Here is a 27,211-nt window from a genome sequence, read left to right on the forward strand (position 1 = left end):
CTTGTTCTGGAAAACACACAAACATGCACATATTAATATGCTTTACCACATACTTACACAAATAATGTCAAAATATTACAGAACAGAAAAACTGGACAAAGCAGTAACAGCACATAGGCATGAGGTGCTTGAGCTATTAGTATAAAATACTGTAAAATTTTAGCAACAAAGCATTAAAAGGATACATCGTGAGTGCACACTAGCGAGATTTGCTTTTAACCTAAGTTTTTTGCTAAGTCCAATGTATTGTTTTATAAATCCCCTAAGGATCTCGCTTCCAGACAAAACCAATGAAACAAACGTATGACAAAGAAGAACAAAAAGCCATGGAAATTCAAACAGATGCTCTGCTCTGTTCTGCTTGCAATAGGTATCCTATAGTGATGCAGTGTGATGTGTTTTATAAAACACATCTGGAATATGGAAGAACAGTATCGACACTTATGAAACAAACTTTTTTTTTTTTTTTAATTTTAAAATACGTTTATAGGAAACAACTCTTAGGGAAGCATGTAGCTGCTGACAGTATATTAACAACTCTGGGAAGCCTGGCATCTTATTCTAGTACCTACAAAATACACATTTGCAAAATCATTTATATTTATATGGATGAAAACATCTCTTTCAGAGACAGAGAACATTATTCATTGTGAGGATAAATAACAGCATTACCTCCTTTTTAAGAAACAAATACTCTATTGCATGCATACAAGAAGAACACGGGGTAGAATCTGACATATTCTATATTCTCAAACCTGAAGTGCTGCTGGGTCAATTCTAAAAGCTCCTTAATAGAAATTAAACTGTGCCTCTAATTCTGCAAACATATACAACAGTTACATAATTTGGAGAGCCAAAGCTTAATTGCAGTGTATTTCTTTCACCAGAATGGCTTATTTCCTTAAATAAGGGGGCTTCAATGAGACATTTCCACCTTTTAAATAAGAGGGAGGTCCTGGAAACCTATAAAAAATGGATGAACATTGGGCTCCTCTGACCACGATGTCCTGTCACGTGATGTGGCCACAGAAATGAGTAAGGCTACTGTAGCCCTTGGGCTCAGCCAAGGCTCTATGGTGCCAATTAGAAAAGAATTTTCTTTAAAAAACACCGATTTGTCAAAATTACTGTGATTTTTTTTTCCCTGCAAAGATTTTCTGACACCGGGAGAGAGGTAGAAGGTAAAGAAAAACACAGAAGATTTTATCCTGTTCAATAGTCAGAGGATTAACCTGGAGTCGAGGGGACCCAGGTGCGACTTCCTGGCTCACACCAGGGATTTAAATGTGGATCTCCCAAATCAGGCATGTGTGCAGGTCAGCAGACTTTGCTCCTGCTTGTGTGTATCCTGTGAGAGTTGTTTCACTTTGTATTAATAATTCAATATTTGCAGGGAAGTGGAGGAGGGAGAGTGACTAATTCTACAGTCCAGTGGCCAAACACTCACCTGGGATACTGGAATTTTCCCTGTCAAAACCAGCCACCAAACAGTAGGGTAGGATGGAGGAAACAGCCGTGCTTCTCACAGCTTAGCAATTTTCAGCTGATCAAATTATATCAGAACAGGAAGGTCACTTCCTGAGCACTGGCTGGGAAGCAAACATTGACTGTGACAACTCAAAGCTAAATGGGGTTTTTAAGTAATCTCATTAAGTCTCTCCTTCTTTGAAAGACTTTGAAAATATTTTAGATGCTTAAAAAGAAAATAATAAAACAAGTCTTTTCTCAAAGACATCTCAGAAGCTAAAAATTAAGTTAATAACTTTTTTTTTTGGTTGTTGTTTTTATTAATGTTGGAAAAACCATAGTAAGCTACCTGCCACTTAGTAATTTAAAAGGAATTAAAAAGCAAATCCCTTTCCAGTGGCACGCTCAGCTAGAAAGACAAATAGCAACCTTTCTGCATATAGCTGCTTCACCCGCAGCAGATGAGGAGGGGAGAGGCCAAGTGGAAGGCACACATGGAAAAACTTTAGTTCATAGCTGTGTATGAGCCCATTTTTAAACAGTGGTAGGTTGGGAAGACTGCAAGTCAAAATGTCAGGCTGCTGCTAGGCAAGGGAATTAACAGACTTTCATTGTTTGCTCTTCGACAGCAACCTTCATCAAACTCACTGGAGTGAGCCTACACTCACCTGCCAAAGATAACCTGCACTATATGAAGAGATGTGTGACCATAGTGAATTTAAAGTGTAGTGAATTAAAAATGTGGTGAAGAATGGCTGTCCTCTAAGGGCCCAGCTTCCACAAACATCCGTCTCACATAGCATGCCTAACAGCGCTGCCCAGCCTAGGCACACATGGGGCCACCAGAGCTTTTTCCTCAAACCAGGCCCTGCCCCTGGCAGCCCACCCCAGGCTTTCAGCAGAGCCCTTTGGCTTGCAGCCTGCTGCCTTATGTCAGGGAGCAAAATGTTGACTTTCACCTTTGGAGCTGAGGAGGGTGGCCTCCACCTTTCTGCCACACTGTGTGCCCCTACACTGCAGCACAGAGTCCCCTCAGCCCTCGGGGCCACAGCTGGAAGGTGGGGCACGCAGCACAGGGCACACCTCTCTAGGACATCAAGGGAAATGTGTCCTGGCTGCTGACGGTGGGCACTGCACACAGCAGCTTCTGTTTTCATTCTTCAAAGTAAAAACACCAATCCGGTTCAATCCAGCACCAAAAATACTCCCTTACTCCATTCCTCAGCAGCTGGGTGATCCTCAGGGCCACCACCAGCTGCAAGCCTAGGTGGGTTTCCAGACCCCAGAAGCCTGCCTGACATGGAGGCCGCTATGCCCTGTGCCCAGACCACACAGCACCAGCAGTGTCATGGTCCTGTGAGGACAGGCACCCACCTCACTTTCCTCTCCTGTACTGTAGGTTATTGCCAAATAAGAGACAGTTCTAGTCCAGAAGAGAGCGAAAATCTGTGCAATTGGAAGAAATACAGAAAGGAACATACAGCTTGATTATCCCCTGTATCTATTCTAGATCTGTGCACTGGAGAACATTATAAACCAGCTGTGCTTTGGTAAAACACAGAAAATGGTCCAAACAGATTGTTTCTGTAGTAGAACTGACTTTTGTGTAGAAATGAATTATCTCCAGAGAAATTATTTGTAAAAACAACAAAAACTCATTGACTATATCAGAAAATACAATAGAACAAAACAGAACAGAAAGTTTAAGTAGATGAAAACAGAAAAGCGATTTCCGTGCGAGGAGCACGAGGCACTCACTGGGAAGCCTGTAGGCATGTAAGTGGTGTTCCTGCCATTCAGCAGGCAGGGAAAACAGCACAGGGAAAGGTCAAGCATCTGGCTGCAGGCCACTGGCTGGGCCCAGCACAGCCAGGGACAGAGCTCAGGCCTACATATGCCTACCCCTTGATCTGACAAGGCCAACGCTCCCCCATTTTTTGCTTTCTCATAAGCATGCTAGATCTCTTGATTTAAAATTGCTTTCCTGCTTGGGTAAATTTGTATACTGTTACACCCTGGTCACCAAGCAGAAAGTATTGCAATGTGTGTGCAGCATGTATTGACTTTATTGGCTCTGTGGCTTTCTTTTCCGCAGTGTGTTGTGGGATTGGGACCTACTGATGTCAATTACCAGCAAGAAACCTTTATTTATTTGTCTGCAACAATATACTCTTTCAAAACATAATAAATTGACAGCGCTTTCAGTGGTTTTCATATTTTCTAAATAACCAGATTTGCGTCATAGGTAATGGTGCATCCCAAAATGACATCTTCTATTTCCTTTGATACATGTAAAACTTCAGGAAGAAAAATACATTTCTATACTTACACATGCACACAAACGTATATATTAATAAAAGAAATGGAGAACTTTTCCTTAGGTTTCATTTATAACAGAATTATAAACCATGAAAATGGTGGTAGATCTTTCCATAGTGCAGAGCATCCAGGTGCTACTGTAATTTACACTACATGCATGTTTTAAATTTGTGACATGAGACACACTTTTCATAATGCAGTCATTTTATAGATTTTATTAGACAGACTTATGGTAGGAAGGAATATTCAGAAATTGCAACTTAAATGAGAAAATGTGAATGGTGTTACTTATATAAAATACTACTGCAATAGTTCTTTTATTAATTTTTAATGCACAGCACCCACTGTGACCTCCTTTATTCTTTTCCTGTCAACATGGCAGGCTAGAGAAATTGAAATGGGCTGTAACTGTTCTCTTCTTGTTCCCCTCTTCCTCCCATTTTGCATAATATTAAAATTATAACATCTTATTGGACTGTCACTGTGAAATAATCATTATGCAATAGGCATAACATTTTTTCTGATTCTCTCTTCTTTGCCTTTTAGTGTTCTCTAAAAAATTCCAAATTCCATGCAGTTATCTAAGGCAATAAGGCAATTTTCCACTGAATATACTTGTTTGAATTAAAGTTCGTTTAAAAGGTATCTTTTGCTACATGGTTCTCTAAGGATAACGCTAGTCACATAAAGTAAAGCATTTTTTATTTTATTTTTTTCCCTGTCTGGTCTTCTTTGATTACGATTTTGGGGTGAGGTGGGAGACGGGTCTGATAAAATAGTGTTTGACTCAATGAGGAGGATGCTATTACTTCTGTTATGTATATTTACTGCTACCTCTATCACCAAGGAGACTAATCTCCATACCAGTAAAGTCAAGAAGCTCACAGTATTGTCTTTGCAGGGCCAAGTTCATGTTGTCACAGCAACAGAGTGCACAGGGTCAATAGATTAATTCATTAGTGTGCACAGGCACTGAACTGGAGTGTAAAAGTTTTGCTGCTGGTTTTAGAATTAAACTGTGAAGCAGAACTTGGAAATATGGTATAAATATGATATTCTTATATATCACAAGGAATAGACTACAAAAATAAGCATATATTTACCTAACACAATCTATTATTTTTACCACAGTGGGAAGAGGATGAAACAGTCTACTTTGAAGAGGGGCATTCAGTGAGAAGGCAGCAGGATAGCTGGAGTTCGGGCTATGAAACATACACTGCATTTGGATTGTTGATATTTCCCCCTACGATGCCCTTTCATTAGCCTCTGTCTAACGTGAGGCCTGACAATTGTGACAGAATGAAAAATTTGAGGAAAAGCAGGGGTCATGAGAGAAGAGATTTCCTTCCCTCTCTAGTGACCCTATCACAGTATTCTGATGCAGCGTTTTACCATTAAGGAAAGGGCAACACGAGAGCCTTCACACTTAATCTGTTCCATCTGTCATGACTATTAGAAACATTGACCAGCAGTGAGCTTTAAGGACTCGGTGCGACTGCAGACATGATATTCTAGCCCACTACAAGGACCTCCTGATGTTTTGAAAGCCTCCAAGGAAGTAGTATGCATCAAAAAGGGCAACACCTACCTGACACACCACCATATGTGGTCCTCAGTCCTACACCAACTGCTGGCCAAGGTGTGCCGTCTGCTTTCAGTCCCATCAGTCCTGACACTGTATTGGTGGCTGTAACACCATCTGCGCCACCTGTGAAAGAAAAGGTCAGTCACTTTTTGTTAAATAATGCATATAAGAACAAGAGAGGAAAAAATACAACAGAAAAACTGTGAAACTGTGAAATAACTAGAAATTCAAATAAGCAGCTGAAGACAGAAAGCAACAAACTGTAAGGGGATGTGCAGAAGGGTCCTTAAAACCAGTCCTGGGCTGATAAATTTTATGCTAGCTTCAAGACAGGCTGCATCAGTTGAAAGAGCTGTAAGCTGCACCTGGGAAACACAGACCAGCAGACAGGCAGATCTCTGCCATTCAGCTGTGGGGGACAGAATCTACTATAGTGGCTGTTCAACGCTGAGAGGTGCCCCAGCACAGGGGTAACCTCCTCCAAGCTGATGACACCAACTCTGCATTGACTCTGCCAGCCCATAAGTCTTGCTTCTTACTGTGAGGATGGAATAGTGCAGCAGAAATAAAATGACCACATTTTAAAGTGATGAATTAATACACATACTTTCAAATTCATTTCCAACCACCCTGTTTTTCAGCTCTAAGGAAAAGTAATATGTATATATATATATACACACACACCCTCAAATGATGTATTTCTGATTTCTCAGGATACACACATTATTTTTACTATCAAACAAAGGAATAGGGGAAGATACAGTGGTATGGTAAACATATAAATATGATAGAAATTAGAGTGAGAAAAGATACAAAAACATGATTTAATGTTAATGTTAATCTAATATGGTTCTTTTTATACACTGCTATATTAGCATGTACAAAATTAGGAAATCTTTGATCACTGCACTTATTTTAACCACATCAAATAAACTGCATTTGTATTTGTTTCTGTTGTTATTTGTTATTATTTCTGCAACTGTCCTATGTCCCCCACATCCAGCAAATTAGTAAATCTGTACAGCTTGTGCACTGGAGTCAGTTACCTTCCTGCGCAGCCATCGCAATATTAACAATATCAGTGACATTTGGGGTCAGCTTGGCAAAGAAAGGAATCTGAACAGCTTGTCTAACCCAGCGACAGATGTTCCGTACCAGCTCTGGATCCTGTTCAAATAGGTCAGATAAATATAGAACATAATTAAAAGTAATATGAACAAAAGGTATATCAAGGCAATAGAAAACTTTGTTATAAGTGGTTGTACTGTGATTTTGTGAAATTACACATCAGGACCAAACCTCATCTCATTAACTAGCTTATTTAAGACACATCAAGTAACCACAAATCTATTATAGAAAGGTTAGTTCATAAAGAAAGACAAAGATATCACAAAGTGTTCCCTTCCCAGAGTGGGAAAAATATAATTTTGGATGACAGAGAGTTTCTTTACCCATTTATTTTTAAAATTACTTTTTGTTTTTAATGACTCACTCTATGTAAGATATGTTGAAAATAACTGCTATCATATAAACTAACACAATCCTGAAGTATTGGCTGACCATGCCTTGATAGAATAAGAAGGATGAGTCAGGTTGCAGGGCTATCAGAATGCAATTCTGCATTTCTGGACTTTCCTCTGATTTCACAGAATAACTTGGAATGTCCAAAATGTAAATGAAAGATCAAAACCTCCACACTTAGAGCGCAAAATAGAAATCTTCTAATATTGGCTTTTCATGATTTATAGGCATTTACTTCCCTTATGGAATACGTATCACCTAGACTGTAATCAACAATCCTTTCCACTGAAAACAGCTCAGTGGTACTAACATTTTGATTCTGGCACATGTTATGGCTTTTTTTTTTTCAATATAACTCTTAGGGTGTGGGTTGGCGTTTTTTTCTTTTTCCTTTTTTTTTTTTTTTTTTGATTGTCTCCTAGTAATGCTCTTCAAAAAATATCTTAAAATTTGCAATACTGATGTATGTAGAACATGGTGTGTGATCTGGTTCATAAATGAACTGTTACAAGATTTAGTACGAGGATAACCTTTGTGTAGGCTAATCGGTAGTGCAGCAATTATTTACATTTACTAAACCTTTATCACTGTCTCAGATAATTAAGTCTGTCATATAAGAATAATTTTCTCCTGTTGTAAAAATTTTGAAAGCTGCATTGTTATTATAAAATTTGTTATATTGTTATTATAAAATTATTGTTATATTGTTATTATAAAATTTGGCTATTGTAAAAATTTGGAAAGCTGCATTGTTATGAAAATGGGATGATCCTAAATGAAGTTTAGATTAAAACAATCCAGTGGACACCAAGGTTCTTTGAAGTTTAGTGAACATACAAGAAATGTTCCCTGGCCAGTTTTGTCATTTTATATCAACAATTAAATGCAAACATAAGGAACACAGGCTGTATCCCTAGAAAGACAGAGTGCTTTACATGAATAGTAAAATCCTGAGACTTAGCTGTGCTATTCCAATAAAAATGGTGATCTCCCCGCCCATGTGCTTCCATGAAATATGTATGAACATTGCAGTGGCAGTATGAAAGTAGTTGTGTCTTTGACTTTCATTTCTGTTTTGAATTTCCTTGAGGCCCAATGCAGAAATGAGACCCTCTAGAAGATATGGATTGTATATTCTTTATGTTAATTCTTCTCCTCAGAAATCTTCATAATAATGTTCAGGATGTTGGCACCACATAACTCATTATACTGACTTCGTAGTGCTTACAGTGCTGCCATAAAAATTCTTACTCCAACTCACATTAGCACTTTAAAGTACACTTATTTTAATCCACATCAAATAACAACTCATTGGGAGATCTCTAATTCATATTAGCCCAATTTCCATCATATCTAAGACAATTTAACTAGTCCTTAGAAGTTTACCTTTGGACAGAGAATAATCTGTAGAGTTCACACAAGACAACTTTTGAGAAAGGCTGAAGTGATTAGAAAGCAAGTTCACTTCTAAATGGGCATTGACATTTGCAAAATCAATAATATGAACCAGCTAAAATTATTATTCTGCTTAATTTGGTACAGAATTTTAATGCTTTTAGTTCAAAGTCTACCATGTTGCTATAAATTATCTTCTATTACACATAATAGGTTTGTAGCTTCTGTTATTAATGATGATACAATGCAATTGTTATAGAATCTGTAGCATAATTTTGCTGAGTGTGTCAGTGCAGAAGAATGAACAAATGCTTCAATGGACTTCAACATCCATTGACTACACCCTTCACTTGTCTGCTGTACTTAATCTTTCCTTTCCTTTCCTTTCCTTTCCTTTCCTTTCCTTTCCTTTCCTTTCCTTTCCTTTCCTTCAAACATCATCTAAATGAAAGCTTAGCGAAATTATTGATTTATGCCTTGCATCCACAGGAATCTTTTGGTAATTTAATACCATATAAAGTCTCTTCTGGTATGAGTTGTATATCAGTGTGTCTTCTGTCTTCCTGTTCTTAATCAAATATTGCTTGTTTATTCCAAAGCCACAGGAGATTTTAATGTAACAGGGCTTGTCTTTTTACTTCCCCAAGCAGCCGTACAGAATCATTTTTCCTGAATATTCATTATAGCCTTGGGCTAGATGGAGCTTTTAATCCTAACTACTCATTGCCAATGGGTAGATAGACGAGAGGAAAAACAACTATTCACCTTTTTTTCTAAATGATCACATGATAACCTTAACTACAACCATACCTATATGAATAGGTCCTCAGAAATTAAAGCAGCAAGTTGTCTTCTGATTGCATTTGGCATTGGTAATGAGTTGAATCCCACATCCTATCATCCCTAGGGCAGATACATCCTGCATGTTTAAGGAGGAGTGTGAAAATGCTATGAAGACAGTAGGTAACCTCTCCATGGTAAGAAACAAAATGATGAGGAGATTACCACAGAAATGTCTAGCTGTAGATGTTGGAAACTGTGGCAATTTTTATTATTACCTGTCTTCAAGTGCCCTTGCAGGGTCCTCATTGTTACATTATCCTGTTATCACACACTCTTTATACTGTATCTAAAACACCTCTCTGAAGGAGGGAGGTACTACTATACCTGTTTAACAAACAGATAAGGGCGAGCCAGAAATACTGAGGCGCACCTCCTCAAACTTCCCCTTTTTTTTTTTTTTTGGTGCCTAGCCTTTACTAAGTCACTTGCATAAAGATCTGAAAAGATATGCCTGGTGGAGAACTGCATTTGGGTTCTCAGAATGCTTTAAACCATGATATACTTCCCACATTAACAAAAGAAATATTTGCAATTCTAGAATTTAATCAGTTTTTCAGAGTATTTGAATAATGCAAAAGATGAAAATACAACTACTTTAGGGTGATAAACATGCTTCTCTTAACTGTGCAAACAGTCCTTGAGAAGCATGTATGTGTGAGGGTATTCATGTATGTATGTATATCTAAAGAATACTAATGCCAGTCAGAAAGATGTCATAAAAATAAACCTGTTACAGAATTTCCCCTGAGAACTTCAGAAGGAAGGTTACTACTTAATATAGCACATTAGCTGATCTTGCCTGTTAGTGCTACAGAAAATGGACCACACCATGCAATCTTCAGTCCATCCTTAATTACTATAATGGTGGCAGTTCTGCCTCGCTAAGAACAGGGTAAGGATTTTTACAGTTACGGGTTTTATAAAAACACAACTATTCTCAGTCAGAATCCTGATTTTACATATGCATGAAGGTTTTCTTACACAGAACTACTGGTGTTAACATTACAGGTCATGCTGATGATTTGTACAAGTCCATTATTCTGACTGTGATGATGTGAAGTTCTAGATGGCAGAGAGAATGTTGTAAGATCCATTAGGACCTTGCATGTAAAGTCCTTAAATCTCATCCATCACTGACTCCAATGACCTAAACAACAAAGTTACAGAAATTAAAATACTTTATTCTATTTAATTAAACTATAAGTCTGATCTTCATAAACCTCAACCCTATGATGGTCACAAAACTCTTTTCTCATATATATCTCTTGCCAATGAGCTTCATGGATAAATCATTCATAATGTGAACACATTTGCAATTTTAAATACCAATCCTAAATTATAGAGGCTTCATCTTGTCTTTGAATTAATTTACCATACATTAAGATGACATGGGTTTCTGATATGTGGTTAGTAGGCAAGCAAGGCACCAAGTATCTCTCAACAGTGTGTTCTTCTGGTGACAGATTCTCTTTCTGTACTGACCCTCCAGAAAAAAAATAATAACAACTAAAAAAACTCTTGTAGCCCCTTACATGTATTATCATTGGAGGAGTTTTTTATATGATAAAATGTTCTTCACTTAACTGCCCAATTCTCCAGAGTGGATACATTTTCCAAAATAGTATAGATAGCCAAAGGAAATGGAAGGAGGGTTTTTATGTTTACAAATGATGTAACCAAATAAAAACTTTATGAGTGACAATTTGCAAGATTGGGCTTTTAAATTTAATTCAATTATTATTCTCACTTTACTACTGTAGTGGTTTTACGTGGCAAGGTTTTGGTACCAGGGGTCCCTAGGGGTGGCTTCTGTGAGAAGAACCTAGAAGCTGCCCCATGTTGCCGAGCCAATAAGTGATGTTGTTTTCTGCTTCTTTGAGAGCATATTTAAGACTGGGAAAAACAAAACAAAACAAAACACAAAAACATACAAACAAACAAAAAACGCTGCACCACAAAGCAGCTGGGAGAGTGAGAAGAGTGAGGAACAGCCTTGCAGGCACCAAAGTCAGTGAAGAAGGAAGGGGAGAGTTGCTCCAGGCACTGGAGCAGAAGTCCCCTGCGGCCTGTGGTGAGGACCATGGTGAAGCAGGATGTTCCCCTGCAGCCCATGGAGTACCACGGTGGAGCAGGGTTCCACGCTGCAGCCCGTGGAGGAGACCACGGTGGAGCAGGTGGACCTGCACCGATGGAGGCTGCGGCCTGTGGAAGACCCCTGCTGGAGCAGATCCCCCAGGCTGGAGCTGCAGCCCGTGGAGAGGAGCCCACGCAGGAGCAGGTGACCTGGCAGGAGCTGCTGCCCGTGGGGGACCCAGGTTGGAGCAGTTCGCTCCTGAGGGATGGACTCCATGGTATGGACCCATATCTGGAGCAGTTCTTGAAGAGCTGCTTCGTGTGGGAAGCCCACGCTGGATCAGTTCAGCAAGGACTGCATCCCGTGGGTGGGACCCCACAGCACAGGGGACCAGAATAACCAAAAAGGAGTGGCAGAGAAGAAGCACTGTAGACTGACCATAACCCCCATTCCCCTGTGCCGCTCAGGGGGAGGAGGTAGAAGAGGGCGGATGGAGGGGAAAGGTGCTTTTGGTTTCTTTCCTTTGTTTCTCACATCTCTAGCTTGTTAGTAATTAGCAATAAATCCTACTGTCTCCCTGTGCTGAGTCTGTTTTGCCTGTCACAGTAATTACTGTGTGATCTCCTTGTCCTTATCTCAACCCTTGAACACTTTTCATTGTATTTTCTCCCCATTCCTCTTTGAGGAGGGGGAATGAGAGAGCGGCTGTGGTGGTGCTTGGCCACCCACCCGAGTAAAACCACCAGAAGTATTTAATTCAACAAAAGCCTGGAAGGAATGGGTTAAACCTATCCTCAGCCACATTGCTATCTGAGAGCCTACCAAGCCTCACATGCACCCTCTGAAAAAGAAGAAAGGAGAAAAGAATCCTTCACCATCTGCAGCTAACAGGTAGACTTTCTTCCAGGCCATGCTACATTTTCCTTGTGAACATTACAGTGGCTCTTCCTGCCACAACCTGAAGGGTGGGCAGGCACGGGCAAGATAGATTCTGAACAGCTTTAGAGAGGGAGTAATAATCATTTCTATAGATTTCTCACCCATTCAATCCACTCCAATGTCTCAAGATGTAGGTCTGGATATGCATCTTTTACAGAGATCCCACAGATGTCCTAGGACTCGTTAATCTGATATGCTGTTACTCGAAATACTTTTTATAGGTGTCTATCATATTTCTTTCCAGATCAAACACAGAGCCAGAAATCCATTAGGAAACCAGAATGTAAAATTAAATAAAATAAAACAAAATAAAACAAAACTTATCTGTGTGAAGAGCTACTCTTTTCACATTCCTTCAAAAGTGCTGGAAAAGTAGAAGTGTTAGAATTTCAGCTTAAAGCACTGTAAGTTAGTATCTTTAGCTTATATATTTTTCCATATTATTATCAATCTTTCCCACATGATGTTGAGCAAAGATTTCTTTTTTCCCTCCTCCTGTGAGATGTCCAATACCGCCTTCATAAAATTGCATATCTCTAAATCTACCCAAAATATCTATGGTACCTAAATACAGAATTGCAGTCAATCACTAGAGCAAAAGAGACACCATTTCTATACAGATTTCTAATCCTGGTTAATTTTATTGTCTACTTTCATCCTAGAAGGGGCACTTTAGTTTGTGCATTTGTCCTATTTCAAGCAATTAAAGCTAACAATTTGTTTAAAGCCTGTCAAAGTAATGGGAAGGATTTCCCAGGACAGAAGACAAATAACTCTCTACTTCTCATCTGAGGAAAAAAAATGTTTCATTTCTCAAGAAATTTGACAGCTTTTGGTCAACATCTATTGACCACAGCTGTCAAAAACAAAGAAATGAGGCAGTTTAACCTAAGGCAGGAATAACAGTTTTCACAGTTGTATGTGAACCTATCTATATATATTAGGAAAAATTTCCAAAAATGTCTAAATGACTTCAAAGGCTTTCGGTCAGCATAATCAACTCCACACAAAGGTAGCTTCTGGACAAGAGCTGATGTCCTTCTGGCTAGATTATATAATACTGGATATGATAATGTGGAGCCAATGCCATAAAATGAACTTTTAGATAATGTCATTTGAATTTGGGACTTCTTTTTGGTTAGTCCTGTATTGCCTTTTGGTGTAAGATCCAAAGGTACACCAAAGGCAATAGAAGTATTTTGACTAATTTCAGTAGGTTTTGGAACAAGTTAATATTTCACTATTTGCTCACAATGAGTAAAAACAGAAAACAGCTAGGAGCACAGCGTTTTGTCAGATTTCATGACAATAGCAACTTTTTGTGCATCTCATTTTTAACTTATGAGACAGTAGGTCACTTCAGTTGTATAGTTTTAATTTAATCTACATATATATAATTTTACAATTTTATTTACTTGTGTGAAATGTTCCATCAGTTTAGCAAAAAAAACACACAAAAAAAAAAAAACAAAAAAAAAAACCACAAACTTCAAAATCTCATTAGATACCTTTAATAAGATGGTAGTGGAAAATCATATTCAGGATATAAATTCAAAAATATATAAAGACCTATTTTGTTCCATTCAAAATGTTTTGTTCCAGTTCAGGACTTCAGTGTTTTTAATTAACTTACACTTTGAAACAAGAGGTCTTTTCAAAGTGAAGAGGGAATATAATTGTTTTGTTGTTGCTGGTTTTGTTTGTTTGCTTGTTTGTTTGTTTTGGAGGGAGAATTTCTAAAAGATCAGTGATTAATATGAGAAGAATTAAGCATAGTCTACAAAGTCACCATTTTGCTGAACTACCATAGCAACGATCTATACTGTGACTACTGCTTGCTGCTTTAATTCAAGATCATACCTATTTTGTATCCTCTTACATAGTCTAAAATGCTCTTTTCCTTAAAAAAATAAATATATATATATTTAAAAAATAAGTCTATGAGGTAAATGTATGCATTTTTATTTTTTTTCCATGTAGTAAGTATTCTCTTTTAAAAAAAATCTTTAAACTTCAGACATATTACATGACTTCAATAAATACTTCAATAAAAATTTCAATAAATAAGCATGTAATACTAAGGAAATACACATGCTTTTGTTTACAAAATACTACAGATTCAGATGTAGAACTAAGACTTGGAAAATTACCTTTAGTTTTTACAGACCGCATTATCTCTTTTAGTTACGGACTTTTTATTTAGGCAAAAACCTTACCATTTGAAGTCCATGTAAACACTCCATTTTTATATTTACTTGTATTTCTAGAGTTTTTATTTTACCTTTATTATTTGCTACATATTCCATATGTTATATTATATATTTTTTTAGGGAGTAAAGATTTAATTTTTAGTTGTTTTAGACAAAGTAAAAATCCAAGCAACAGTCTGGCAACTTGATCCTATATGTATATATATATTATTATTTTTTAATTTCTGTTGTATATTTTAAGAACTAAAAAAGTCATGACTTCTTTTATACTGGGACTTTATTACTTTAAGTAGAGCTTTAAATAGAGCTGCAAGCATGTTTTTTTGTTTTGTTTTGTTTTTTAGTTGTGTACAAAATCAAGTCATTCAAGATTAGGTCCAGGCTTTGGTTATGAATGAGCAAAGAAGGCAAAGCTCTGAGACTCAGACTATACTAGCAGAGATAACAGCCAACATGAAACTATGACACTACTGTGGTTCGTACATCGCACAGGCTACTTTGAAAATTTTAAAAGAAATTTGATGTGCGTGAAAAAAAAAGGACAACTTTAAATTTAACAGGATCAACCAAATAAATCTCAAAAGGTTCATAAAAGATTCTGATAGAATCAGAATTTCAAAATAAGGTTATATTTTAGTAGATCTAAATCTTGCTTTTTCTTACCCTCATTTGATATCACAATCACTCTTTCTTGCTTCCTCAGCTCTTCAGTTAGAATATTTGAAAATGTTAAAAGTGTAGTACAAATAGCCTTTGATCACCTCACTCTATTCCAAATGAAGAAAATGAGAACACTAAGTCGATACAGCATTTCCTTATTTCCTTATTTTAGTACAATACTGGAGCTGTACAAACGAACAATGCTTAACAGCATGTTAAAGAAAAAAAAACAAACAAAAAACAAACAAACAACAAAAAAAAACAACCAACTCCAAACCCACCCACAGAAGACTACTAAGTTTTTAACATATCTCATCTAATAGCATCCCGTATTAACATAGGTCAGTATCCAAACTCAAGAATACATTTATCAAAGTGCTGTGTGGGAGATCCACTTTGGATTACTTATTAACAGCACGGCACTCCCACACTCCTCCTTTCATAATGTAGCACTAAAGGATAACCAACGTGAAGACAAGGTCAAAAATGAGCTGGAAATTTTTGATTGACCAGTACACAAAAGTACAAAATACAGACTTGTGTTGGGAGGTTACAGCAATGATAAGAGGGATGTCAAGATCAAGTACAACTAAGACTTGAAATGTTTGTGGCTGTCTTTATAGTCAGCTTTGCAATTACTCGCTTTTTCAGATCACATAAAAGCTTTTTAATTTCTCCCCACCAGTAAGAGAAAGACAACAAAATTTATTTTGAAATTGAGTTCTCTAAGTAGGTCATTGAACCATAATGTTTTTCATCATTCCATTTTTATTTTTTATTTTTTTTTTAATTTAAAATGTTAATCTAAACAACCAGAAGAAACACCATTGTTAGAAAATTCTACCTTTAAAATGCCTTACTAGGCATTTTTTTAAAAAAATGTTATTGGTATGTCATAGGAAAAGCTCTCTATGTTTAATTGAGATAGGCCAGTTAAAACTGTAGGAATCACTATTTACAGCTATTGATTTTTATGCAACATTAAAGGACTCAGACACAACCATTATTTTCTTTGGTTGTTAGAATAAAGGTTAATAATAGTTGGCCTGAAAGGGTGAAGCACAGACTGCCAATTCAAATCAGCAAATCATTTTGTTCCGATACCAATTGGGCCTAAACCTTCCAAGTGAAAAATGTGAAACAGCATATTTACCTTTTATAAATGTCTTGGAGATACTAACTAGGAAGATTTATTTATCATCAGCAGTGGTATATTTAAGTGTTGACTAATATAAATGCCTTTTTACCTATGAAAGAACAAAATACTTTATCTTGGTTGTTTTATCCAACCAAGGTACTGTTTCTCGTATCACTGTAAAAAAGCAGTACAGAGTGTGATTAAACAATATTTCAGTTCCTTAGTTCATGCAGAGGTTACCTCATAGAAGGCATAAAGCTTTGATTAAGTTTACATCATACATGAAAAATTTTTAAAGCATAGAGCTTGAATATACGAGAGCTGCTTTTTCTTGTGGTCAAGTAGGTAAGCTTTTGGTCCCTTTCCTATAATAAAGAGGCAGAAAATACCAGATACTCGAGAAATCCATAAATCTTTGAAACCAACAAATTAAGGAATTTAAAACCTATACTTTGAGGATTTCCCACTGGCTATTAAAATAATCATTATATAGGCCTTTATTCAGATTTGATCTACTGTAGTTAGCCTTCCAGTGCATTGACCAACTTTACTAGAAGGTGAGGCAAAATTTTGGAAGTATGAGCCTAATCCTGATAATTCTCCTGTAGGCAGTGAGGAGACTTTGTTAACTACCTTTATCAAATGGTAACATAAAACTGAAAGCACAGAAAGGAAAAGCTATTAATGTGCACTGTGTAGTTAACTTTTATTGTATGCTAAGATGAACAATCTGAAATTGTTCTATTTTACCTGAACACGGATACTTGTTGCTGATGCTTTCCTTCAAAATAAATTCTGTTTACTGAGCATGAGAAGAATGAACAAATGCAGTATTTTATGTAGCAACCACATATCTAAAGGCAAAGCAGTCCACAGAATCAGTAAACCAAAACTTTTGACCATGTAGACCACAGAAATATGCTTGCCTGAGTTTTCTACATTTTCTTTTCGTGAAAGCTTCTCAGTGCATTAAAATAAATTTTCAGGAATAAGTACAGGTTGCCATTTGGTCTTTAAGAAAATCACTCTTTTACGTCCTTCTAGAAGGCACTCACTATATACTCTGTCATAGTTAGGGTATTGAAATGCCATTAAAACTGGCCAAGTCTTTTTGCTTCCTTTTTAAACAGTGGTAGTTCACTTGTATTTTGGCTGAACTCACCTTCTTTATGACATTCGTCATACACGATGTGAACTCCAGCTGAAATGCTTCCATCACAGTGAGAATGAACATAAGGTTATCCCTAACTTTCTTCCATACATCCATGAATTTCAAGATAACAGAATCACTTTTACATTTTCTAAGAAAAATTGATTCTGCAGAGAATACTTTCTACATAAAAATAAAAAGTCACTATACATAAAAAGTATTTAAAACCTTTTTAACAGCTGTACATACCATGTCATTAAAAAGTTTCAACCAGGCAGTAGTGCTGTTAACATTACTGTCCTATTCATAATCCCTTTTTTATTTTTTGTTTTGTGTTTTAAGTAATTTAATTAAAAATCCTTCAAAGCAATAACGGTGGATTAAATGCTGTCAAACTGCAATATAAAATTACAGAATAGTGTTCTGATGATGAATTTATTAAACTTTGCATCTTAATTCATTTCTTCTTGAGCATATGAAAAACAGAATTCTTGAGACAAAATACCAATTAACTGTTGTACTTCATTATTATGTATTGTCTCCTTTTATGTGCTACAAAAAGTAGAACACATGAGCACAAAAAGGACATACGGAATTAAAGACATGGAAGAAATCCATTTAAACTATGCATAGGTTTGCATGAGTTGAACAAAATAATTAGCAGCTGCCTTTCTCCTTACACATTCAAAATACCCTCTGTGTCACAATGCCAAATATTCCATGTTTCTGCAGTGCACCAGGTGCTCCTCTGGATCTGCAGCAAATTCATAGAACCATAGAATCTTTTAGGTTGGAAAAGATTTCTAAAATCATCAAATCCAACCACTAACCTGATACTGCCAAATCTAAACTCTAAACCACTAAACTCTACGCCCTACATCTACACGTGTTTTGAATACCTGCAGGGATGGTGAGTCAACAGCTTTCCTGGGTAGCCTGTTCCAATGCTACACAGTCTTTCAATGAAGATTTTTATTTTATTTTTTTTTCCCTAATATCCAGCTTAAATCTCCTCTGGTGCAACTTCAGGTCAATGTATTCCAAAAGATCATTTGGGCTTGGTGTGCCTTTGTTCTCTGAGGCAACGTGTAAGACTTATGAACAGGTTGGGGAGAGCAACCAATGAATGCCATCAGTGCCTCAACTAAGGAATCCCCATTTCTCAGGAGTTTGTGCCTTGTAATTGAATCTCCTGTGTTTCTGACCGAGCTTTTCCCTCATCTGGACTGCTACGGCTACTGTTCACACCCATCAGCAGTTAGGCAGCAATTTGTCTTTTCTACCCAGCTGTCTGGTTTTAAGAAACTTACAGAACTGTGAGATCAGCTAGGCCTTATTTTCTTAAGATCCCATCCAAAAAGGATGAAAGTAGCGAACTCAAGAGAATGAGACATAAATCCCAAAACTCCACCGCAAACACCAACAGTAACTACACTTGGATTATACCAGATTTGAGGGGACAACATTGCCACTGCTGTTGTTGCACAGCACAACACCAGCCTGCTGTACTTTGCGTTAATTTATTGCAGTAAGAGATACAAAAGAGGAGAGAGAGAACTAATTCTGCCTGCAGGACTCAATGAATTATACTTAACCAGCACATTATTGTAGGGTGATAGTAAAATGCCACATGAACACAGATATAATCAAATTGTGTTTGGGGCATCATTTATATAAAATACTTCAAGCTCCTTGCTGGCAGAGCAACAGTGAATTATCATGCTATGTTGTGCACTTCAATTAAGAACAGCCTCATCTTTCCTATTTCCGAGGTACAGCAGAGCAAATTTAATTGTGCCATGCAGCTAGTTTTCATCTTTCCAGAATAACCAGTTTGTTTGTTTGCTTTTTCTTTTTAACAGAGTCATCTTCTTCTGAATGAGGCAACATGGGCTTATATGAAACTTATGCCCTGATTGCAGGCAATGAACATGAACATAACCAGTAGCAGAGGCTGTAACAAGCAGAGTTTTAAAAGAATGAAAATATAGGTGAGAAAAGAACTGCAAAGTTCATTTTACATATGATCTGAATATTTAAACAACCAGGATCTGGATTTCAGTGCTCACAAGAGAAATACATGTCTCCTTCAATATAAGCTAGAAAAAGAAATTAATCCCTCAAAACTAAAGCTTAAATGCTGAGATAAGCTAAGATATTTTATATACCGGAGTTTAGAACATATAACTAATTAATGATAAATATTTATAAGCCAGGATGTTATTAACTTTTAAAGTATTTGCATATAGCATAAAAAAAAAGTGCTCTTGCACTTAGGCTGAGATCTTTGATTATGACATGTTTTTTAAAAAGTATAGGAAGATCCTCTGTGCTTTGGAAATGTAACTGAGGTATTGCTTTCAGCTTGAGATCTCCCTTTCACACTGAACATCTCACCCCAAGTGAACAAGTATTTCTTAATTCCTTTATCCACTACTCAATCCCTATTGCTGGTATACACAATGCAATACCTCTGGGTAGAAATTTGGTATGGTGAAGCAACAGAATCACGTAAATGTTGGTTTGAAAGGATTTCTCAAGATCAGTTAGTCCCAGCTCTGCTCTGAGCAGGACTAGTGTCAGCAACAGATGGGGTTGGCCATGGCTTTTCCTGCCTGAGCCCTGAAAATTCTAGAGATGGTGATTATACAGCCCTGCTGGACAACACACGCCTGTGTTGCACCACTTTCTTAGCGATTTTTTTTTTTTTTCCTGATTCCCAACCTGAAATGTGCACCCTGCAATTTGTGGCCATTGCTCTTGCTGTAACATCTGGCACAACACCTTGCCTATTTTCTAGCTGCTTGTCTGACATCATTCATACTAGCTCTCCAGCACTGTAGGATGCTCTTCTCTTTTTCTCGATGTTGATTTTCAGTCCCCATTTGTCTATACAGCCTCAGTGATATTTTCAAAGTATTTGGATATCACCTGTCTAGTCAACTAATAGTAGCAAGTACTAGACCAGGGGTTTCCTCTGTACAACAGAGAATGACACAAAATATAGCAGGAATGCAAAATAAACCCCAGATTAGTGACTCAATTCAACTATTTATTCATTCTTACCAGAACAGCTGGAGGGAATTGTTGACTTTTGGACCAAAACCAAAAGTCAAACGCTGAAATTTGTAGATTCCACTTCATAGTAATGGTGCTGTATGTTTAATATCACCTTTTAGGATTAGCCAAAAAAACGTAAAGCGTCTTTAAATGAGGCAAAAAGTGCACTACAAATACAAGTTAGACGCTGAAATGTGATTCAATTCAATGTGATTCAATTGATTTGCTATTTTTATAATTTTCTACTATGATTACTGCAGTAATAAACTATAGTAGAAAAGAGATGCTGTCATTTGTTTTTATACCCTTTTGTTCACCATGTTGTTTTCATGCTTACTATTAAATGTTTTGCACACTAGTGTTATCTGATGCAAGGAAAATCCACGCATTAGCGCTGTTTAGCCAAACGACGGAAATTCTATTACAATTTTTCATGATATCAAACTTTTACACAGTTGCAGATTATTTTGAAAGAACACAAACCTTGACTTTATTATCATTAATCAGCATTAGTAAATATAATTGACATTTTATACAGAACCAGCTTTAAGTAACTTATTGGCAGCGTTACAGATGCCTCTTAATATTACCCTCTGGCTAGCTATGCTGTTTAGGCGCCAGAGTGTCTGCACTAATGACTTGGAATTAAAATCAAATAAAAGCTGAGAACTGTAATTCAGTATAAGAGAAACAACCATTCTGAGTACTGATTCTTTATATATGTTACTCAGATAAATCTGGAATTTTTAGAATTTACAGGGAAAGTGTTTGAAAGTAGCTAACAAAACAGGTTAGGAAAAAACAAAATCAGTGTTCCCAGATTTCTACGCTCCCCTTAGGCACACCACAGGAATTGAAATGAAGAGAAAAAGTAGGCAGTGTAATTAACCTTTCTTTTACCTTTTTTTTTTTTTTTTTTTTTTTTTTTTTCAAAAAAAAGGGGGGGGGCAAAAAAGCTGAACATTTTAGACATTAGAAATAGTAAAAATACACATGTGCATGTTTTTCCACCATTATTTTAATCTCAGTAATTTCTGTAGTTTCCTGAGGATTTGATGTGCTTAGGCATGAAGATGGATCTAATCCCTAAAAAATTTTCCTTTGAAGATGCGGATTATGTTATCAAAAAGATTTAAGAAAACCTGCTTCACTGTACAAACAGGAGAGCTTCTATATCTCTCAAAGTCTTGCAACCTTCCTTCTAGATACTGAGTGTTGGTTTTTTTCTAGAACATACCTGAGCCCTGTGTTCCCCACAGTACCTATATATTTGACTTTAGCTCTGGAGGTTAAAAAAAAACAAACAAACAAACAAAAAAACACCACCAACAACAAAAACATTAAAAAATTGCCTCTCACTTTTGTTACGATAGGTCCTCCAGGGCCCCCACATATAAAAGACCCTCAAGGGCTACTGATAAATCTCCTAGCGCATATTATTTTACCTGGTTCATCCTCCCTCATTGCTTTGACAAAGTACACATTAAACTACTATAATTTCTCTTAGCCAACTTTGAGGAAGAACATCCAGATTTGGCCTTCTAAAGATGACTTGTTTTATTCACTTATTTGTCTAAAGAGCTAGGTTCTTTTGTTAGCTCTCCTTTTTTAGTAAGACAGTTAAAAAACCACTAATATATGTAAGTGAGAGTAGTATATATTAAACATTCAAAAGAGTATCTATATTTTATGGGGAAGAGAGAAATACCATTACTATACAAACATGTATGTATATATAATGCAATATTCTTGCTCTATGGATCTGATGTCCTCCAAGGAGAGTCACAAATCCACACCATAGCCCTGAATGCTCAGATTTTACATTTGGTTCTGTGATTTTACAATAGCTGAAAGATATGTAAAAACTCATGTAGCCAGACAGCTCCCTACTGACTACACATCTAAGCAGCTTCACATGCATATATTATTCCAACCAGTGAAAGCTAGAAATAACACATGCCAAAACAAACAAACAAAAAGACAAAACAAAACAGAAAAAAAGCATTCTTGAAATGAGCCTATTTCAGCTCCCATGTGAAATCTTCAGAGCTCTCCCTGGCCAAACTGCACCCCTTCTACTATACCATGCAGTAATCTCATGTGGAGTGTGGAGACAATCCAAACTACTGAGTTATGCTATGAAGGGTGCAAATTGCTTCATATACTTATAAAAATGACCTCTATAGCTGTTTGTTGTTAAATACACTTTTGGAAAAAAAAAAAAAAAAAAAAAAGATAACAACCATTACCCTTATGCTAGTGTAGTCCTGGAGGGTTTTTGTAAGTTGCTTCTATCCCATCTTTAATCACAACTTTGGAAAATGAGCACTGACCATGAAAAGCATCCAGATTATTTTCATTAAGTAAATCTATACCATGGAATAGATGGACATCGTTTTGATCACGGAAAAGAATAATATAGTCCCATGCACTGGGCCTGACAGTACTGTTATGATAAAGCTTCAACTAAAATGTGTCCTCAGTTGCCTTGGAACAATTACAGCTCTGTAGTGTCTCCTTGCTAATAGTTTTAGAAAGTTAATAGTTTAGTTATCCAACCATACCTCCCATTCTGAAAAGGTTCATATTTAGCTGAGGAAGTGAGGATGAATGAAGAGCTCTCCAAGTAGATAAACTGAATAGTATATGTTGATTTTAGAGCATACAATCATGACTCCCACTCTGCTTCTCCCTCCGCTCCAAAAAATGTAGCAAGATGGGAAATCAAGCACTCAGAAATCAGATTTAGCCAACCAAGTCCTTGAATATGCAAACTCAGTTCAATGTTCTTTTGTTTTACTCGCAAAGGGAAACAGACATTGGACTTGTAAAAATTTAATGACCAAACTCTAGAAAATCTCTCCTGGTACCTCATGCAAATGAAAATTTCTCAGTGACTTCCAAGTTCACATTTAGGCATGCTTCTGAAGCAAAACAAATTTCAAACTATGGCCAAAACATGCAAGCACATCTGAAAACTACAAACAGAAATCAGCATGGGAATTGTCTTTTGAGCATGTTTATTTTCTTTTCATGGGCAAAACAACACACTCTCTCCTAACTGAAATCAGTTCCTGTATGACAGAGACACCTGGAATGGACAATCACAAGCTAAACTGTATAAACCCATCAAATCTATAGTTTATACAATGCAGGCTTTTAAAAAAGACAAAGTTAACTGTAGGTGGCACTACCAGAATGTCTGCCCTATTCTCTGTGATTCCAGAATACAGCTAGGTTCAAATGCAAAATGTATTAAAATGAAATTTCTGTATATCTCATGTCCTTCAAAATCATTACTGAGATATGCAGTTTGCACCAGGTAGTGATACCTACAGGGCTCTCCAGTGAAACCAACAAATTCTGTCCAGGCACTTTCGGGAAATTATTTGCTTTCGTATTGTTCCCTGTCAAATGCATAATGCATTTTTGTTCTCAGCAAAACTAAGCATTTTGTATATTCTCTTTTTTTTTTTTTTTCATTTTTTTTTTTTCTTTCAGCATTAAATATTTAAACACATTCAAGCTAAAAATCTTAAGCTAGTAATCTGCTGCTTGTGTCTTCCCCTCAAGGTGTAACTAGAAACGTGCTAGTGCAGAATTGCTGAAGAGACATGAAAGAGATTGCTGTTACAGCCCTACCTGCCCACAGGCCAGGCCCATGCCTCTCTCCCCCATGCCATGAGGACAGGACAGATTTAACTCCAGCGCATCCGCACCAACAGCCTATGAAATATGCAAAACAAAACAAAAAAAAATAACTTAAAGTAATATATTTTTTACTGTATCATTCACTTCTCATGTTAAATAGATTTCTTCAGATGTTTGATTCTTCTTCTTAAGATTACACAAAAAGAGAGAGAAAGCTATTATTATGATAGCCTGAAAAACAAATGTGTTGGACATTACAGAGAAAATTTTCAGATGTTGATGTGGCTTCCTAAAAATGCAAATGAAATAAAAGTGAAAATAAATGTAAAAGACATAACAACGAGGAGTTGGATCTTTGTAATGCTAAAAAATGAAATGTAACCACTGGGCCTTACTGGAGAAGTGAGGGCGAGGTGCAGGACTCAGTTGTATGCAGGGAGTGAGTGGCTGTGCTGTGCAAGGCTAGGACTCAGGAGTAAATTGCCCCTTTCAGCTTTCATATATTTTTTTTTGGTCTACATTTTCTGGAGGTACCTGCACCGTGCCATAGGTTTTGTAATTAAATATTTTTGGTTTTGAAGTCAAATGAGAGTATTAAAAAAAGTCTGTACAAACATATTGGATGTACTGATTTCTCTTATCACCCTCTATTGGCTAAAATAAAGGGAAAAGTTGCTGTGGTGTACGCAGGCAGCACACAAACATGCTGTGCTGAATTGCGCCAGCCTGAGCTGAGGAGCTCCCCTTTACCTTTCGTGGGGCCATAGCCAGCTTTTTGTTTTGCATTTGCATGTCATTTTTGCTTCCTGAACTGGAGTAACTTGTGCAGTCTGTGTAGCAGTGGTTCAGCAGCTCTCAGAGGGAGTGTGGGAGAAGCCATCCGTCAGCTCAGGACCTTCCCCTTCCCGCCAGCCCTGCGGCTGCTGCAGGCCCCCATGACAGGCAGGCCTCCAGTGGGAGCTGGCCTTCATCCCGTGGTGAGGCCTCCGTGCCTGGGAGCCACCGCCACAGCCTGCTTCATAGGTCCCAGGCGGGCAGTGAAACACCCCTGATTCTGAGCAGGTAGTTACGGAGTGTCCAAACACCAGCTTTGCAGAAGAAAGTTATATTACATACAGTGCACGCTATTACGGACACTTAAATAACTATATATATATATATATATATATATATATATTTTTTTTTTTTTTTTCTAAAGGGGCAGCATAAATACTAACACACATGAAAGTATCTGTCTTAAAACTGGACGGCAGAGGAGCAAATGGCACAATACAGCCATTCGTCTCAGTCAGCTTAAAAGCGGTAGGGCTCGTGTCAAGCATGGATTCCACAACAGATTTCATGGTCAATTAGGTAAATACAGGTATAAAATGGACTAGCGTTAAAGATCACCAAGCCAATTACTGATAATGTTTAATTTCACTTCCCTAAGTCCCCAAAGTGATTTTTTTCCTCATAGGCTTAAAATACCCAAAGAAAATAGTGCAGTGTCTTCCCATATCACCATGAGAAGGTTTAAAATACTGAATAAAGAAGAAATGATGTCCAAACATAAATATTCAACCGTACAAAAACATAAATTCAAAACATCTCCACACTCATAAATATATACACATAGATATAAACATATAAGCACACACGCAAAAAATGTAATATTTATAAAACATTTAAATCTGGGCTACTGCAAACAATAATAAAGCAAATTTTTCCTTTACTGAAATGTGTTATAAACTTCCTTTATCAACCTGAAAATATGTGTTTCTATTTCCTCTATACAGTTGAATCTATGAGGAAAAAAATACTGTCTTAATTAAGTATTTCTTACACTATTCTCTAAGGACACAGATATATGTTTTTAAATAGTTTTATTTATTTTTTTTTCCTTCAAACTGAATTGAAATTTCAGGTGCATAGTCTGTTTGCATTTGTGTAAGATTCAATTTATATTATAGGAAGCCTGCTGACTGCTATTATATATACTGGCTTTCTCTGCCAGTTATTATTTTTGAAAGTCTGTATTAAAACTAGAATGGCATTAAATGAGCCTTTTATACTTTAAATATTCAAGAGTTTTATATTCAAAATTTCTTTTGGTGCTGTCAAACTAGTGTGCCTGTAGGCAAGGTAAGATCAAGTTAGGCTCTCAAAGGTAGAATTAAATTTTATCATGGCATCCGTCATAATATGCAGTTTGCTTAAAATGCAAATAAAAAGTATATAGATTTAAAGACTGAAGACTTTCCGGGTACTGTTTAAAAATCCCAGGGACCGTTTTTATGGAACAGATTTTCTTTAAATTTACATTACCATCATTTTAATGAAAACACAGAATAAACAAATTATAATGGACATGCTTTAAATTTGCATTTTTCACTTTGAAACTATTTCTTTCAGAAATTTCCTGTTGCAGCTCTTGTTTTCAAGGACAATAAAAAGAAAAGATAGACGAACAAACACATTTAGGAAACCATTACCTCAGCCATTTTAGAAAGTTCAGTCCAGTCGTCCTTGCTATAGCTGCACATGATACTCGCAATCAGAATCTGGAAAGAATATATAGGCAATCATTTTCAGCAGCGTTACTGGATTTTGTAATTCTGTACTTGAGCATGATTCCAAACATTAGTACCTGCATGTTGAAACCACTAGCTGTATACACTAGCATGCATAATGAAATATAGACGTGTATTTCATTGGAGATGAGAAACGATATATGGAGTCTTGTTTCTTATGAATGTTTTGGAAATCATTAAGTCAAATCCATGTGGGAAGCTACATTCTCTTCTGCACACAAAATCCCATAAAGTGAGAACAAAGGCAGTCCTAGACACAAACCTACTGGTTTCTGTGGTTGGAATGATTAGGCTATTTACTATTTATACAAGGCCAGAAGTAATTGGGCCTTTTTAGAGTTGGGTAAGATGGGTAAGACATTACCATCTGAAGTGACAGCATAAGAACCCAATATTCTGACTTCAGAAAGCCAGAGCACACCAAAAGCAGCCCCTTAAGTCCCATGCTATGCAAGTCAAGGACAATGACAGGCAGCTAGAAATGTTTGGTGTAGAAGGATCTGGGAGGAGAATGAGGATGTAAGGAAAATCTGGAAGTATCAAGAGAACAGCAGGGAAATTTGAGAGTTTTTTCCCCCACGTTTTGTGGTTCCAGTTCCCCAAGGACTGCTTCTGTGTATTGC

General features: G+C 36.9%; 1 protein-coding gene across 1 annotated transcript in view; it reads right to left on the reverse strand.

The window, feature by feature from the left end:
* Positions 1-27,211, reverse strand: part of DPYD (dihydropyrimidine dehydrogenase) — a 341,375-nt gene that overhangs the window by 82,689 nt on the left and 231,475 nt on the right. The window contains exons 15-18 of the mRNA XM_082765934.1: positions 26,490-26,558; positions 24,007-24,090; positions 6,421-6,541; positions 5,378-5,497 (exon numbers count right to left, since the gene is read on the reverse strand). Of these exons, the coding sequence (XP_082622060.1) occupies positions 5,378-5,497; positions 6,421-6,541; positions 24,007-24,090; positions 26,490-26,558 (394 nt within the window). The remainder of the gene's footprint in view (positions 1-5,377; positions 5,498-6,420; positions 6,542-24,006; positions 24,091-26,489; positions 26,559-27,211) is intronic.

Source organism: Aythya marila, assembly GCF_965140915.1.
Source record: "Aythya marila genome assembly, chromosome: 8".
In the NCBI taxonomy this organism is placed as follows: Eukaryota; Metazoa; Chordata; class Aves; order Anseriformes; family Anatidae; genus Aythya; species Aythya marila.